This window comes from Aulostomus chinensis, chromosome 11 (assembly GCF_037954235.1).
Source record: "Aulostomus chinensis isolate RoL2024-O1b breed Wild chromosome 11, RoL_Achi_v1.0, whole genome shotgun sequence".
Classification (NCBI taxonomy): domain Eukaryota; kingdom Metazoa; phylum Chordata; class Actinopteri; order Syngnathiformes; family Aulostomidae; genus Aulostomus; species Aulostomus chinensis.
This window is the reverse complement of record NC_141330.1, coordinates 13,371,080-13,389,113: the sequence shown is the minus strand read 5'-3', so window position 1 is coordinate 13,389,113 and position 18,034 is coordinate 13,371,080. Positions and strand designations below refer to the sequence as shown.

Here is an 18,034-nt window from a genome sequence, read left to right as displayed (position 1 = left end):
TACGTCTTATTTTAAACACATCATCTAATTTGAAAGCTTGCTGCTACGTCACTAGAGGGCCACACTGCGCCACATTTTGGATGTTGGGTCACAGGACCAAAATATAATCGGCGTGTTAACCAAAACGCATGGAAGACTGTTCGGCGAATCCAATTCTTCCGGAGAGAAAATTATTTCTATTCATCATTTTAATCCAATTGCTCTTCTTTAAATCAGCATTGCGATCGTTTAGCACAAACGCCACTTTTGTAACGGGATACTTTACCGATATTTTCATCTGGATATTTAATTTTAATTTTTTTAAACAATGAAATACCTGCATAAAATATGAGATGAATCGTCAGTAATGCAATATTCAACACAATGCGTCTGTTGCGGGGAGCTGTTGGCAACAACCAACCAATGTCGTTCTTACTGCAACATAGAGCACTTTTGACCAATCGAATTGCTTCGTTTAGGAACGTTGAATATGGCGGCTGTAATGTTATGGAGTTTCCGCTACTCGCTAATTTCATGCCATCAGGTTAGTAAGCTAGCAAGATAGCAACGCTAGCGTCACGCTAGGCCTCCAGCAGACCAGCGGGAGAGGTACCAAGATCAAACCCTGCTGTTCGGAAGGAGACAAATAGCCCTTTATGAATCTGCATGAGAACAGTTAAAATCCCAGAAATATGGTGGTTCTCAAAATTCGAGACCAGGTAGGTGAACATTGTGTCAAAATCTAACCCTAAGTTTAAGCTAATGTTGGCAGGCTAGCATTAGCTAGCTACCCCGATTTCAGCGTTTGCCATCAGAATGTAATTCGAGTCCGACCAGCTATTCTCTGAAATTTTCTGCAGTGTTTCACGTGAATGAAGATACTGAATTGTCACCTGCTACGCGTGTGTCACACAGTATCAGCTATTAATGCTCGGTGGAACACATGTAGAGTCAGGTTTTTCTTGGTAACAGGACGCATTACATTTACATGGAAACACATGTTCAAGCGGTTGAGTAGTAACCTGCTTCTATTACTGTTTATCTCCAGCAACTAGACAGATCCCCCTCTGTTGCTTTTCATTGGGGGAGGTTGACTTGTGAGCGTATTGTGACAAAACAGCACAGAACTTGACACTTTAATTTCTTAATGATTCTGTGGTTTAATGAGTTCCATTGAAAGTGAATAATGTAGTGAGAGGCGCTCATCATAACAGCCCAAGCGATCTATTGACTGGGACTCCAGGACGTTTGTGACAGTTGCTTCGCTTCCTCCAGCTGGAGATGTGGTGTGACGGCTGTAAGACTGGATGACATGTTAAAACTCAGTGATACATCTTAAATTAACCATTCATCCAAATTAGCTGAAATTTGTTTGAATGGTGGCTCTAAGTTGGAATAGAGAGGTGCTTTCAGAAGTCCCGGAAACCTATGTTTATTCTTTATAACGAATGTATAACAGTGTTGTAGACAAGTTACATCCTCGACTATAGTCATTTAGATTCCGTCCGTCGGAACTATTCCTTAAAAGTTATTATACTATACTTAATTTCATTTATTATATGAAGTGGGCACAAGCAGGTTAGTTTTAAGAGGTGATGAACAATATGACAGGATTAGACATGTCTCTCATCTCACTATTTTAACCTCTTGACATCTACTTGTGTAAACAAGAATAGCCTTCTGTTATCATTGGAGAACTTGTTTTGCACATGGCTGCTATTCTAGTAACACACGTATGTGCGTGTGTCTTTGTGTGTGTGTGTGTGTGTGTGTGTGTGTGTGTGTGTGTCTTTGCTTGAATGATCTTGTGCCTGGGCTCCTGTGAGGCTGTGTAGTTGCCAAAGAGCTGTCTCCATGGTGATGGTATTAACTAGGCTGGCTTGCATGAGTAGAGGAGGTGCACACACAGTCATGCAGCTAGAGGAGCATAGAGAATCTCCTACATCACTTGTGCAGGACTGTAGAACTGAAAACAAAATGCAGATTTGTCTGTCTTTATCAGAAATTGTCAAAACAAGCCAGTGTGAGGAGCACAAGTGCGTACTTGTTACACTGAATTTGTCCCCAGTCAATCCAAACTTTGTTGAGCCCTGAAGATATTCATGGGAATTATAGAATGAAAGAATGGTCTCCAGTTATTGAAAAAGTGATGCCAAGGCACTAGCTGGTAGTCATCTGGGTCAGCCTGAGTACTAGTGAGCGTCAATCCATCTGCTCAGTTAGCTTGTGACTGTGCTTCAGAAGGTAGTAAGTGCACCTATGAGACTGCTTAAAACTGAAACACTTGTTGAAACTCCCACCTTGTCAAATTGATAACAGTCCATTCTGTGTTCACTAAAAATATAAGTACTTTCTGTGTTTGACTTTTTATGCGCCGATGCAACAGTAAAGTCAATTTTATTGATGTCTGTCTTTAGTGGGATTTGTACAAGACTTATTCCTGTCGGCTCGAGGTGGACGTGCTTGGCTGTATGCACAGATTTCATAAAGCCTTACAAAGCACCATGGGGAATTTCAAAGGATGTCGTTAGTCATTGAAACCTATCAGGAAGCAGCTCAGAAAGACTCACAGGATCCAACAGTTAATTCCTTTTGATCTGGATTATAAATTGTGTAGCTCAAATGATACTATATACTATTAGATGTGTCCTATAAGCCTCAGGACTATACATATGCTAATGAGGCGGTGATGCAGTGAGAGAGGGATGAAATTCTAATGACCAAATGTCATCTGCATACACTGATGTGGCTGTAAATATTCAGTCGCAAGTCTCACGTTCAATAAACATTCAAGCATGGTGCATTGATCAGCACTGATAGACCGATAGATTAGGTGATTCATGGAATTTTTTCATTGGATATAATTGTGATTATTTTGACTGATATTGTGATGATTTGCAGCAAGGTTGATTCTTACAACATTGTATTCATTTTAAATGTAAAAGTCGTAATAGTGTCGATGGTGTGATAATTATCGGGCTCTGTATAGGCAGGACATCTCGGCAGTGCAAATGCTGACGCACAGTTAGCCTATAATGAGTGTTATGTCCTTTTTTTTTTTTTTCATTTTGAACATTGTGGTACACCATGTTGCCGTTTCGATGATATCGCAATTAATTGTGCGGCCTTTATTTATTTGTTCAGAGACCAAAGTCCGGAAAGAGTTAAGTTTTAGTGGAAGCCAGGAATGTTCCATCTGGGTCTTTGATGGGTAACCAGTTGCAGCCGCTGGAAGGGATCCCCTGCCCTCACTGCTCTCCCCATCCATGCCAGCCTCCTCCCCCCGGCAGCGGAAAACATCCTGATCCAAGACTCCACTGGTGTGCAGGAGGAAGACATAGACCAGTGCTACAACGCTAGAACTCCGTTAGCACAAAGCTCAATCACGCTGTTTTTTGGGGGGTTTTTTGTGACTGATGAGAATTCCATTGATTTCAGCAAATACACTTGGCGAGTCATAGAGGTGTAACAAAGGTTAATGACGCATCTCTCCTCCATGTAATTGACAGGATGCAGTTTTAGAATGAAACAAGCAAAAGTGGGAATGATTCATCATGTGCTGATGCTTCTTTATCGGTCAAGCTGCAGCCAGCCTACTTTAAAGATTGTATGGAAAATTATTTACCTGAGCTGGTGGTCACAAGATAATGGGAAATTATGATTTCTGTTATTTGAAAAATGAAATTACGGTAGATAGATATTGGCATATTGGTTGCTACCTGCTATAAAATCAAGAGAAGGACTGCTGTTATGCCATTGGTTTCTGCATTTTATGTGCCGTTTTAGAAAGAAAAATGTTAACCTTGGCACTTATTAGAAATATGTTCGCCCATGTAGTATATCTATGATAAGATGATATATATTGGCTGATCGATACATCTCTGATAGGCCCCAGACATTGGCCAAACGGTGACTTCAGTATTTGTTGTGCATTATTTCTTATAAGTCTGCATTTTGGATTTCACACCATCCAGCTAAGACCAGATGGGAATATACTAAGGAAGTAACTGTGATTTATTTAGTTGCACACCTGGTAGTCGCGCATGTGAAGACTCAGTCTTGTGTGTGTGTGTGTGTGAGTGTGTGTGTGTGTGTGTGTGTGTGTGTGAGAACACGCCTGAGAGAGTCTGAGTCAGTGTTGTGACTTTTAGAGAAGTGAGAGTAGGAAGCACGATACCTGCATCAATCGTCAGTCGTCTAGTGTACTTCATTTCGAATCCTGGTAACTTAGATTGTGTTTGATTTTTTTTTTTTAAGCCATTCAGACACATGACATCATCTCATGTTGGATGGGTTCAGTTGCATCAACTGGAGACTTTTTATTATTATTATTATTATTATTATGGCTTATCTTCTTTTTACTTTCATTAAGGTGGAGCCATTACAAAATCAAACTACTGAAATACTGTTAACATTTGTACCTGCCAGACTTTTTTTTTCAGCTTCATTTCCTCTCGTCTACCTCAACAGGCTTGTCTTCCAGACGCGTTAATTATATTTGAGTGAACATTGAAGCTGCGTGGTGCTGCAATGTTCAGTCATCACTCATTTGAAGCATGTGACTGGATTTTATTCATCCAAAATCAGACTTTGTTTTTATTCTATTCGTCTGGAGTCTATATATGATAGAGTTCCCTGCCTTGAAAACAGAATTGGCTTATTTGAATGTGGTCAATAACAGTCTGCTAGTATCCCCCCCCCCCCCAAGTCATGCTTTGCTTTGAGCTCTCCCTAATCACAATTATTTTGGAAGTGAATCGTGTGTGTATGTGGTTCCTGAACTCTCTTCAAGGTTCTTTCAAAACCGAACCGAATCATACACAGTTCAGAGGTCACTCTAACTGTGCACGTCTTCGCATTTGTCGCATGTCAAGATAAAAACCTTGATTTGACTCACACACTCTCTGTCTCTTATAGCCTGCTTTGCTGAAAGCTATTTTCAACGTGGATCCTGATGAAGTACGATCGCTCATATTCAAAAAGGAGGACGTGAACGCACAGGTAATCGCCCAGACCTTCACATCCGTTTCCTTGTGTTTGGTCTGTTTGTATGAAATACCCAGCAACACACAAGTGAAAACCTAAAAACGTAGCACTGTCCTTGAAAAGCCTCAGGCAGCTTGTTGAGTAAATAACAGTGCAGTGACAGTTCCAGCTGCATGTTCTAGCTCTGCTTATTTTGTTGCATTCCTCGCTATTACTGCTCGCTGGTGGGGGTGTTTGATTCAGAATAAGGCTGCTTTGTGTTTACTTGAGTTTCATTGGAAAGAATCTGTGTTTAACCCACTTTTGAGGGCTGTTAATACTTATTTCTCCCTATTTAGCACTACACTGTGCCAAAGAGAGTAGTGATCAGTTTAGCTGGCTCATATATAGTGGAGCAAGAAAACATAGTTAAGTTGCAAATGTACAATATGGAATTCGTATTTAATCCCAGTGTTGTCTTTGACACCTTACAGGACAATGAGAAGCGAACTCCCTTGCATGCTGCTGCCTATCTCGGAGATGCAGAGATTATAGAGCTTCTGATTCTTTCAGGTATGATTTTTCATCCTAAAACGAACTCAGACTAGAAGTTGGATCTTTCCGAATTGTGATTCTGAATTAAAAAACAAAACAACATTGCTTTCCTGTCCACCTGCCAATTTATGTGTGTCCAGGAAAGAGTAGAAGCCATGAAAAGCTAGCAGATGCTAGTTCACACGCTTACTGTTAGCCTTCATTCACGGACACCAAACTCCAGTGACCCTGAGCTCCTCTTGTTTCTCTCAAGTCACAGCTGTGGCATCATTTTTCCCTTGTGCGATGAAAACGCCAAACTTGTTGCGTGTGCATGTTGTGAAGAGTTGAGAACTGCAGTTTTAATGAGAGCCACTAGATGGGAAATGGTACCTCACAACAACAGCTTGAGATTTCTACATTTTGTTAACCGCCACAAATTGTTGCCTGTATTTTTACAGAAGGAGTTTGAAAATACATTAAAGAAAATCACTGATTACTTAACATGTTAACAAATCAGAGTTAGTAGTTTATCGTTTAAATATAGTGAAAATGTGTTCATTTCATCAAATCTTCCCCTTAAACATGAAAGCGAAATGGAATTATAGATTTGGGCGTTTGGTAGAACTTTAGACTATAATGGCAATTTTCAGTATTGAAACTTGGTGGACTGTTTTAATACTTTTTGAGTTTACAGCCAGATGATGCAGCTGCATTCAGTGTTGAATATCTACCAACTTTCCTGTCCGGTTCGCTCAAACTTCTAACCTACACCTATAGATGTGCTCTTAGAGTTTGTCCCTCAGCTTGTCAAATGGCTTAAATCATTCTGTTAAAATATTGTGATGAAATTGTATGACCTTAAATGGTCTGACAGCCAGCGTCGTCTAACTTGTGTGTCGTAGGTGCCAGAGTAAATGCCAAAGATAACAAGTGGCTCACTCCTCTGCACCGAGCTGTTGCTTCCTGCAGTGAGGTATGTCCTTATCTCACACACACACACACACACACACACACACACACACACACACATGTTGTGATTGTGCATACAAAAAACCAACTAAATAGTCTAAAACTAAATCCTGTGTTTTCTTGCAGGAGGCCGTCCAAGTACTGCTGAAACACTCTGCAGACGTAAACGCCCGAGACAAGAACTGGCAGACGCCGCTTCACATCGCTGCAGCTAATAAGGCTGTCCGCTGTGCTGAAGCGCTCGTCCCACTACTCAGCAATGTGAATGTGTCAGATAGAGCGGGCCGGACCGCGCTGCATCACGCAGCCTTCAGCGGTCACCTGGAGGTAACGTTAGACCTCAAGTATTGATTGACTCCCCTGTGAGCCCTTGCCCTAAAAGTACTTGAATCCGTTTAGTATTGATTTTGTTGTTCAATGGACGAATTCCCTGAAGAACCAAGTATACGCTAACATCAGGGTGGGTGTATTTTACAGCTATAACTAAACGTGTCTAAAATCCACCAGACAAGCCAGCCTGATGTTGTTGGTTTTTAGTCCGAAAGTCTTAAGCTCCCTGATGGTCTCTTACTGAAAGGAAGTGTTTCTGCTCCCCTCGCTCACAATGGTCATTGTATGTGGCAGTTCAGTGGAGAAGTGAACAATGGTCACGTTCTTGCTCTTTAAAGAAGTGTGATGTGAAGCTGTCATCGTCCCCTTATAGCTCCTCTGACTGCCTGCCAGAGTTGTGCCAGCCACAATAGAACTGTCACAGCCACAGAGAATCATGTATAATCATATTGATGACCACATTTACACCAGTCAGCTGTTCCACTTTGTTTCCAAGGGGAAAGTGTTTTGTGTCTGCATGGATAAAAAGCCAATCAAATTTTTACATTGAAATTTAGATTATTGCGATTTCAACAGAAAAAGTGTTTTGTTTCCGAGGATAATCACTAATGAGCATCATTTTCATGCTTTTTGAGTGTAAATGCAAATATTAGGCACACAAAGCTATAAACAAACTGCATCTACTTCAACTACTACTAGTTTTGCGCCTGTTCTATTTTCAGCATGAAGGTGTTTCATGCCCGCAGCAACCTTTTTAGTCTTTCCACTTTTTTCGTGTCTGCTTGTTAACAACCGTCGTTTTTAAGATTCATAAAAAGCTTTGACATTCACAAGTGTGGGATTCACTGATGCAAAAAGAAGCCCGCAGATCAACAGAGCTACTGTCCAGTGAAGCAGACAGTCTGTAAGGAGATTACACTGAGGGCTGTCAGTCATACATTGTACTCACACTTACAGCACCACAGGTTCATGGTCGCGCTGGCGTGAAGTCATATACTGTATACTGATTGCATGTAAGCTGATAAGACAAACAGTGGAACTAATCGTGGCTGAGCAACACAGTTGATGAGAGACTGAGCCTTCGGAAGGGCAAGACCATGTCAAGATTGAGACCAACGCAGGGTGAGGCTGAACTGAGACCAAGGCCGGTTAAGACCAAGCCAAGACTAAGGCAGGGCAAGACTTAGACTAAGGTAGGGTGAGGCTGAACTGAGACCAAGGCTAGTTATGACCAAGACTAAGGCATGGTGAGACCAAGTTAAGATCAGGACAAAGGTAGGGTGAGACCAAGTCAATACTGGGCCTAAGGCAGGGCAAGATTGAGTTGAGACCGAGGCAGGATGGACCAAGTCATGACTGGAGTGTACTGAGAAGACACAAACAAGATTTTGAGAGACCTAGACTAAGGCAGGGCGAGACAAAGTCACGACTGAAACTAAGGTGAATTTTAGCCAAACCAAGAACCAGGCAGGTTGAGACGTAGCCAAGACCAGAGGCAGGAGAAGGTCTCTCCAAGGGTCCTGCTGCAGTATTTACAGACAGCAGGGGGGCTTTTTTTTTCCAAAGTTTGTTTGCATTTGAAATCTTAATGGTTTGTATTGCTGTATTTAATTATAGAGGAATTGGCTGACATCTTCATCCCAGCTCCTTCTACTGACAGTTGAAGTGTGTGTGAAGGGGGGTGGGGGTGGGGGGGCAGCAAGGATTCTAGCCATGTTCTAAAGTAATCAGCCAAATTATAGGTTGCATTTGAAGCCGGATGTTTTTAGCACCACAGCAACACTGGACAGTTTAACGCTCTGTGTCATCTTATCCTGCATGAACACACAGTTTTCAGTACAGCATTGATCAGTAATTCAAAACAGAATTTCTTTTAAGCTCTGTGAAAGCTCATTTAATTCATGAGAGTAGATCAAAGCCGGTTCGGGGTGTGGACATGCGGATCTGTACATCGATCCTGCCATCAAAGCATCACACACGGTTTTCTACATCATTGTTCCCACTCAGACTTTGAAGGACAGCACCACACAATTAGCAGCGTTCAGTCGCAGGCCACCCGACACATTATTCCTGATTGCCTTTTTTTTTTTTTTTTTTTGTCTTTGTTGTCATCAGATGGTGAGGCTCTTACTCTCCAGAGGCGCCAACATCAATGCCTTCGACAAGAAGGACCGCCGCGCAATCCATTGGGCGGCCTACATGGGTAATAAATCAAGACTTTTTCAATCTTTTATCGTGTGAATAGTTTTTCATATACGATTAAGAAATCTTCTCATCTCGTGGTCCATGAAAATTTTAAGAACCGAGTTGAATTTTTGATTATTTTCGCAGGCGTAGAATGTATTATTTATTTGATGTAATTTTTCTAGATGGCGTTAGAGTGCTGTGGAGGACTTCGTCACTGATGACATCGATCCTTTTAATCAGTGTAGAAGAGGCAGATTGTATTACATATTGAGATGCTTCAGTCTCCATCTGTTGGAGGAAAATTGCTCAGTGCAGCCAAATAAGAGCAGATGAAATATTTGCTGTTTGATGGCTTGTTTAAGTAAATTGTAAATTGTCTTCTTTCTTTCTTTTTCTTTCTTTCTTTTTTGTCTTCAGGGCACATAGAAGTAGTGAAGCTGCTGGCATCTCATGGAGCCGAAGTGGCCTGCAAAGATAAGAAATCTTACACACCCCTACATGCAGCAGCCTCCAGTGGCATGATCAGCGTAGTCAAATACCTCCTGGACTTGGGGGTGGATGTGAGTACCTCCTACGACTGTACTGTCATTACACTGTAAAATGCTGATAGAACCTCTGCTTTGATCATGAAAGAAAAGCGATAGCGCCCCGTGCACAGATTTATGGTATTTATGTTCAGGTCTGTGACTCATCACGCTGACACGCTTTTTCAACAACAGTCTAGAAAATGCTTTTGAATACATGGCGTCCATCTGTGTATCTAGATCAATGAGCCAAATGCATATGGCAACACCCCCCTCCACGTGGCCTGCTACAACGGGCAGGATGTGGTGGTGAACGAACTCATCGAGTGCGGGGCCAACGTCAACCAGGTGAATGAGAAGGGCTTCGCTCCTCTCCACTTTACCGCCGCCTCACGCCACGGGGCGTTGTGTCTGGAGCTGCTAGTGTGTAATGGGGCTGATGTCAATATCAAGGTGAGTCCAAACTGAAATGAAACCTTGATCCTGGAGACTTAAACTCAATAACTGACTCTTATTTTTCGGGCAGTTCCATCAGGTTGAAATAATCACTTTTGATAAAATAAGGAATATTTACGTTTTTGAGAGGTAGTAGCGCTCTTACAACATTTAAGTGGTCAAACGTAGTGTGAGCACATGAATCCATCCTTTCACAAATGTCCTGCACAACTGGTTAGCAGTGAAAGGAAAGAAGGAATGAATGAATGAATGAAAAGGCGAAGATCTGCACCCAGAAAGTGCTTGGAGCTGCCACATACAAAAAGTGGAATTTGGTATCAGTGGGAACAAATGCTAAAACACACTCATAAAAAATGCTCTGTGGACAGGGACAATGACAGAGTGGGCTTTTTTTTCCCCTTAGTTTGTGCAATAAATTGTTTTTATTGTTGCAGTTTCATTCAAAGCATGAACCAATTTCCATTTTCATATTTTTTAGGTGAAAGCTGTACTCATAACCTCTTGAATGATTTTGCCATGTCTCCGCTTCTTTCCAGAGCAAGGATGGCAAGACTCCCCTCCACATGACAGCCATCCACGGAAGGTTTTCTAGGTCTCAAGCAATCATTGAAAATGGTGAGCTGCTCGAACATTCAAATCCACACGACTCCCTGAGACGTGAGGGATTTCAGGATGATTTCCCAGCATTGGCGGGGTGTGTGTGTGTGTGTGTGTCTGTGTCTGTGTCTTTCTTCTTCTTTTTTTTTTTTTTTTTGAAGAACTTTATTGCAGTTAGTAACATATATCATTAACATGACATCAGTTACATCATGGGAGTACAAAACACGAACCAGAGCTCTTGAATAAACACCTAGAGGTCTTGGGCCTGCAGTTATAGAGTGTATGTGGCTTCCTTAGTGTTCCATGCTCAACCAAACTGAGGAGAAAGTAGAATATCCCAGCCAACTTGGAAGCGATCAGGAAATCAGTGCAGGACCGCACTCACTTAGCATCATCCCCCAGTCAGTTAAATTGTTCTGATCCAACCACGGGCGTTGTGGCATGAAAAAGACATATGGTCTCTTTGAAAATTCTAGAAGTACCTCTCAGTCTCACTCAGGTTGAGCACTTGATTTGTCTTCTCTGCGAAGGCGCTGAGATCGACTGTGAAGATAAGAACGGAAATACACCACTGCACATCGCAGCTCGATACGGACACGAGCTCCTCATCAACACCCTCATTACCAACAGAGCTGACACGGCTAAGTAAGTCAATCTTTAACAAACACAAACCAGCTGGATGTTTCAGATCTTTCACCAACAGACAGAAGAAGAGAGATGATGCCGTGGCAACTTCCTTCTGTAGCTCAAAAATCACAAGTTGTGCTCAAAGATTGTTTGTATTTTTTTAACTGTCTGTACATCGCACAACACCCTCTTTCTTATGACTATCAGTTGGGACAAATCTCTAAAAAGAGGTCTGCTGGTGAAAAGTGATCAGCAGCTGTATGGATTTCAGTATGTAGAAGTGTTCATGTTTGGTTGACGTGCGTTCTAATGATCTTTACAGACGAGGGGTCCATGGTATGTTTCCTCTGCATTTGGCTGCTCTGAGTGGATTCTCAGACTGTTGTCGAAAGCTTCTGTCCTCAGGTGAGACGATCTGATGAACTCTATCGACTCCCAGAGGTGTCAAACCTACAGTATGATAGAGCTTCTGCATTCACAGGGTCCAGATTTAGTACGGCGAGGGCTTGTATTTTAATTAACCAAGTAACTTGTAGAGGATGGCAGCTACTTCTGAGTAGTGGATCACATTCCCAATCCTTTCCTCTGATGCAGGCTTTGATATAGACACACCTGATGACTTTGGAAGGACCTGTTTACATGCTGCAGCTGCTGGAGGGTGAGGACCACAGGACACCCAGATAGTTCATGACCCCTGAGATCAAGACTTAAGTCGTCCTCACGTAAATCTCTTTTGATTTCTTAGAAACCTGGAATGTCTCAATCTCCTGCTCAACACGGGGGCAGATTTTAATAAAAAGGACAGCTTCGGCAGGTTCGTGGTGTTTAACCTTGGATTTTGGAAATGGCCCCCCAGTTTCCTCAGTTCAGTTTGAACAGCGAACTGTTTGCTTTTCCAGGACCTCTCTGCACTACGCTGCTGCCAACTGTAACTACCAGTGTCTGTTTGCTCTGGTGGGCTCCGGGGCCAGCGTCAATGACCTAGACGAGAGGGGCTGCACGCCTCTCCACTACGCCGCTGCCTCTGACACAGACGGAAAGTCAGTAATACTTTCAGCATTGCATTGCATAAAAGAGACTGATATAAAAGTTAAAAGCTCACATGCACGGAGGGGTAGACTGTGTTTCATTTGAGGACACAAAAGAAGCTCTTGTTTCCTTGACTACAGAGCCCTTTGTTGTGTCTGCAGGTGCCTGGAATATTTACTGCGAAATGATGCTAATCCAGGGATTCGGGACAATCAGGGCTACAATGCTGTGCACTACGCCTCGGCGTATGGACATCGCCTCTGTCTGGAGCTGGTGAGAACTTCACTCTAGAGTGCACGGTCCACATCACCTGCACCATCTCTTTCATTTTTGCGTTACTACATCGTAACCCATAACTGCATGACCCTAATGTTTTTCAGATTGCAAGTGAAACACCTCTGGATGTGGTGAGCACAAATTGTACTTTTCCTCTTTATGCATGTATCATTTTTTCCAAATCAGAAGTGTGTGCTCCAACTGGTCTGTTTTTTGTTGTTTTTTTTTCCCAGCTAATGGAAACCTCAGGGACAGACATCCTGAATGACTCTGATGTCAGAGCTCCCATCAGCCCCCTGCACCTTGCTGTGAGTGACTCAGTTTCCACGAGACAGAATAATACACATTTTTGTTTTATTCACGGCCTTTTTATTGATGTTAAATTGACCTTTCAGGCATACCATGGGCACCACCATGCTATGGAGGTTCTGGTGCAGTCTCTACTGGATCTGGATGTGAGAAACGGTCAAGGACGTACGCCTCTAGACCTGGCTGCATTTAAAGGCCACGTGGAGTGTGTGGACGTCCTAATCAACCAGGGTGCCTCTATCCTGGTCAAAGACTTCGCCTTGAAGCGAACCCCCATCCATGCTGCAGGTGAAGAGAAGGAAAAACGAGTTACTTATTATCTATAAACTTGTATAATCAAGCTAATTAATGCTAACAACTGCTTCGTGAATTCCCTGCAGCTACTAACGGTCATTCAGAATGTTTGCGTTTGCTGATCGGAAATGCTGATCTTCAAAGTGCAGTAGACATTCAAGATGGAAATGGACAGTAAGTCAACTTTGAGCTGAATTTCTCATTAGTAAGAGTTTGTGAGACATTATTTAACGTCACGTCTTGTTACTCCTCAGAACGCCTCTGATGCTGTCAGTCCTGAGTGGACACACAGATTGTGTATATTCGCTGCTTAATAAGGGAGCCAGTGTAGAAGCCAAAGACAAGTGGGGCAGGACGGCCCTGCATAGAGGAGTGAGTGCACCTCTCCTGCAATACATTGCTGTACAAAACGTGAAACTGAAACTTAACTCACTGTCGGTACGAGACCTGAGCCATCAATTTGATATTTTTTCAATCATATTTTCTTTACTTAAGTGTTTCGAATGTTGCTACCTTTCCTTTTCCCTGCTAAATTCATGTTTTTCATCTGAGTGTATTTCAGCAGTTGTTCTTGGGTTGAATTTCAGGCATGTTGATACAAGCTGCTTCCTTTTTTTTTGGTTTGTTTGGGGGTTTATTTGCTCTGCGTAGTTCCCTCAAGTTTTTGATTCGAGCAGCGCAGCCTTGTACGTGACCAAAACCACAAATGTCCCTTGTGTGTGTCATCAAAGGAGTAGGACTCCTCCCCCGGAGGGCTCCATCAGTAATAACACTCATCTATGTTCTCGGCTGGTTTCAGGCTGTGACTGGTCACGAGGAGTCTGTGGAGGCCTTGCTTCAGCACAGCGCCAACTTCCTGGTGCGGGACTGTAAAGGGCGCACGCCCATCCACCTAGCAGCAGCATGTGGACACATTGGGGTACTGGGAGGTCTGCTGCATGCTGCCCAATCAGTGGAAACACTCCCTGTCTTAACAGACAACCAAGGCTACACCCCACTGCACTGGGCCTGCTACAATGGTACAGAGATGAGGGTTTGAAGACCTCATAAGCATCATCAATGTAGTCATAAAAATGCTTATTTTTCATGCTTGAATTATTGATACATGAAATACAGGCATGCTGCAAACCAAATAAAGAGAAGCACATACGCAAGTGTATTTGAGGCATCGTATTTCACATCTCATGCTTGTACATTTCTCAATGCACCCAATGTTTAGAGTTGGACACATTCTAGAAGCCTGATTGTGAGTCCTGGCTGAGAACTGATTTCTCTTGCAGGTCACGATACGTGTGTGGAGGTTTTGCTGGAACAAGAAGTTTTCCACAAGGCTGAAGGCAATTTGTTCAGCCCCCTCCACTGTGCTGTGTAAGGCCTTGTGCTGTTTTCTGATTTTATTGTTGCTTGTGAGGACAGATGAAAGAACTGGGACTTCTCTCTCCTTCAGAATCCATGATAATGAAGGTGCTGCTGAGATGCTGATAGACACGCTGGGCCCTGCCATTGTCAATGCCAAAGACAGTAAAAATAGGTGAGCACATTCATATTAAGACAATTTATTGATGTACATTGCGCCTGCGTTGCCTGATAAAACCGTGATCCTTGCTTGTCATGATGCGTGTGCAGGACCCCCCTCCATGCTGCAGCCTTCACCGACCATGTAGAGTGTCTCCAGCTGCTGCTGAGCCACAACGCTCAGGTGAACAGCGTTGACGCTGCGGGGAAGACACCGCTCATGATGGCTGCCGAGAACGGACAGACCAATGCTGTCGGTAGGTGTGGTGCTCTGCTTTAATCTGCACACCATAATGTATCAATGAGAGAAGTTACTAACCTTTTCCTCTTGATGTCAGAGCTGCTGGTGAGCAGTGCAAAAGCTGATCTCACTCTGCAGGATGGTGTGAAGAACACTGCACTTCATCTTGCCTGCAGTAAGGTGTGGTTAACCACTAGGCGGCCCCGTTTCAACCACCACTCCATACTTAATTACCGTTAAAGTACATTTCTGGGCTGCTTTGTTAGTGATACTCATCAAGCTGTACTTGTTCTACAGGGACATGAAACCAGTGCCTTGTTGATATTGGAGAAGATTACTGACAGAAACCTCATAAACGCCACTAACGCCGCCTTACAGACGTATGTGTCGCCTGATCGGTCTTCTTCTGTAGCCGTATTTGTGTGAAGGAACAAGTCAGTTATTTGTTAAGTTTTTTCATTCTTCTTTAAGGCCTCTACATGTGGCTGCAAGAAACGGTCTGACTGTGGTGGTGCAAGAGCTGCTTGCTAAGGGAGCCAGTGTTCTTGCAGTCGATGAAAACGGTAAATACACACATTTCCTTTGACTAAATACCATTACTTTTATCTCCAAACAATGAGAAATGCAAATTAAGACAAGAACAGTCTAGTACCAGGTTTTGAATGGGTGTGTATGTGAAAACCGGCTCCGGGCCGTCTGGCTGAGTTGCCTCATGGGTTTGGGGGGGGCTGGGACACTGTTTAGTGTGTGTTTGTAGTGTTTTTAGTGCTGCTAATGTGTTGCTCTGCTGAGCAAACATAATAGGGTCTTCGCCTGAAGTACCTTCAGGCTCAGGCCCTAATTAAAGGTATAGCATAGCAATGTACCGAGCAAATGATCTGCACCTGTATGAGAAGAAATAACTGACCATACCAGCAGGTGGCAGCAGTCAGTATTCATCCTCCAGATATGAACAAATAATTTCACAAGATTTTCTTGCCACTCATTTGATAATCTGCTTCTATTAAGATATAACAGAACTGCTGTTTTTCATGATGATCGGTCAAATTAAAGATGAAAAATTGAACGTTCTGCACTCTGGTTGAAACTCAGTTGTTTCTTTGGTCGCTTATGTTTCTCTTACCGTGTTGTGATTCACTGACCAGCCAATCAGTGCCATTTCTCTCACAGACGGCCTGTGGTGCTTATTCAGCATGTTCAATTGGCTTGGGAAGTGCAGACCAGTGCCAAAGTGCAGGCCACACCTCAGAAACTAGGGCCACAGATGCTCACGACAGCTGACAGTTGGCCCGTGTTGTCAGGGGACCATGCAACATGAGAAATTGTGACATGTTTGTTTGTTGTCTTCAGCTGTTTGTACAGTTTTCATAAACACCAGCAACAAATTGACTTTATGATGTCTTAGAATAAACCCTGATTGTCACTGCTTCAGGTTACACCCCCGCCTTGGCTTGCGCTCCCAACAAAGATGTGGCCGACTGCCTAGCCCTCATCCTCGCCACCATGATGCCTGTGTCCCCCTGCACCCCGGCACCCACCCTTCCTTTCAGTGCCATTAACCACTACACCACCAGCCCCTCTAAGAGCGTCACCTTCGATAGCCTGCCGGTGCTGCGCGGCCAGCACAGCTCCTACTGCAGCTTCAACAACATCAGCCATCACGATGGCTTCTACAAAGACGAGGAGCTCAACGACTCGGACTCAGAGACGTACTGAAGGACAAGAGGAAAAGACCGTAAATGCGATAAAATACACACACACATACACACACTGTGTCTTAAAAAAAAAATCACCCATCGCCAGCTTGGGAGGGCAGAAGAAGAGAAAAGCCCACACAGGAGCCTTAAGAGTCCCCACCTCACCCCCAAGCCCCCCCCAACACACATCAGAGAGCAAGAGAGGGAGGAGGATCAGCAGGCTGGCCCACACTCATCCCAACCTCATCCAGCACCAGGTGTCCTTCAGCTGCTACTGAAGCTAGCAGCTAACCAACATGGACCACCTGGGAAAACTGCAGTTGTTGGGCGAACAGCAACCGTTTTACAGCAATAACATGCTGAAGAGGGATGGTAGCATCTCACAGAAAGCTAAACCGACATGGACCAAAAGATATCAATGCATTTTAACCTAGTTTTAACATTGTAAATGAGGGGGGGGGGGGGGGGTTGCAGACAGTCTTTCCATTTTTGAAATTTCTGTGAGAATTTAAATATTGATGTCGGCACACAACATCCATCAGAATGCACTTGTCCTTCAAGTCTGTACATCACACAGGAGGGAAATGTTTTTTTGTTGGTTTGTTTCAAGATCAAATTTTTTTTTTAAATATTCATGTCTTAAGCTCCTTATCCTCTAAAAAAAAATAATAAAAAAATTCAAATGAACAGACCCTGAGTAATTTAAAAATATTTGTACACCAGGTTATTTTTAAGTTGATTAACCTTACCTTTATGTATTGACCTGTCCATTGCGGTTTAGCCTTTCAATAATAAATTATTTGTGTACTTTTTCAGTTAATATTTATGTTTTCATTTTGTGCCTTCATTAGTTACTGAAAAAATGGGTTTGTAGAGGCAGCTGTGAAAGTAGAGTGAGACTTGTAAGAAGCACTGATCGGATACGGAGATATCCGAGGCTTTGTGAGGAGAAACACTGTAAACCAATGATTGGACAGCGTTGATTTTCTTCCGTTTGAGTGACATGATTTTTTTTTGTTTGCTCTTATTAGTCAGTGTTTGTTGACAGGTTCTGCTTGCTTTAACGTTAAAAAAAAAGAAGAAACCACTCAATCCTTCTATGATTCAAAATTCCCAAGTTTTCTCTGTTGAAGAATTGTTTTAACTGGAAATATGTACAATAGGTTTGCTAGCTTGATTAGAATGGAAAAGCTTCTTTTCCTTGCTTTTTTTTGTCTTGAAGAGGGATGAAACTACAGTGTATATAGAAATTATGACTGTGAATTCAAAGCTCCAATGAATTCTTTCAGTACTGAGATTGCTGTATATTTTATGAGTAATAAAGAAATGAGTTATTTAATAATGACATGAGTCTTTTGAGCCTTTAATCTAGTCACACACAAAAAAAAAAAACCCAACATGAAGCACGAGGACAGCAGTTTTCACAGCAGAGGATGTGTGGATGTCAGTAGAATGAATGATTGCTGAGATGTGTTCCGCTGCCTGGGATCCTGATTCGC

At 42.8% G+C, this 18,034-nt stretch overlaps 1 protein-coding gene across 1 annotated transcript; it reads left to right on the top strand.

The window, feature by feature from the left end:
- Positions 1 to 126: 126 nt before the first annotated feature.
- On the top strand, positions 127 to 17,871 carry ankrd28b (ankyrin repeat domain 28b). Its single transcript, XM_086218663.1, has 28 exons — positions 127 to 698; positions 4,897 to 4,980; positions 5,439 to 5,517; positions 6,384 to 6,454; positions 6,577 to 6,777; positions 8,896 to 8,983; positions 9,385 to 9,527; positions 9,732 to 9,944; positions 10,484 to 10,562; positions 11,078 to 11,192; positions 11,497 to 11,579; positions 11,769 to 11,832; positions 11,920 to 11,988; positions 12,074 to 12,214; positions 12,365 to 12,476; positions 12,584 to 12,610; positions 12,713 to 12,787; positions 12,875 to 13,076; positions 13,169 to 13,256; positions 13,337 to 13,454; positions 13,882 to 14,101; positions 14,363 to 14,450; positions 14,530 to 14,613; positions 14,709 to 14,854; positions 14,936 to 15,018; positions 15,136 to 15,218; positions 15,310 to 15,401; positions 16,271 to 17,871. Exons 1-28 carry the CDS (start codon positions 672 to 674, stop codon positions 16,552 to 16,554), a joined length of 3,159 nt encoding a protein of 1,052 aa, XP_086074789.1. The 5' UTR covers positions 127 to 671; the 3' UTR covers positions 16,555 to 17,871.
- The last annotated feature ends 163 nt before the right edge of the window (positions 17,872 to 18,034 follow it).

Bases quoted from the DNA above. Each gene is read 5' to 3' on its own strand.
- ankrd28b (XM_086218663.1), top strand. From the start codon at position 672: ATGGTGGTTCTCAAAATTCGAGACCAG. The intron at 8,984-9,384 runs GTAATAAATCAA...TTTTGTCTTCAG, and splicing joins CCATTGGGCGGCCTACATGG to GGCACATAGAAGTAGTGAAG. The intron at 9,528-9,731 runs GTGAGTACCTCC...CTGTGTATCTAG, and splicing joins TCCTGGACTTGGGGGTGGAT to ATCAATGAGCCAAATGCATA.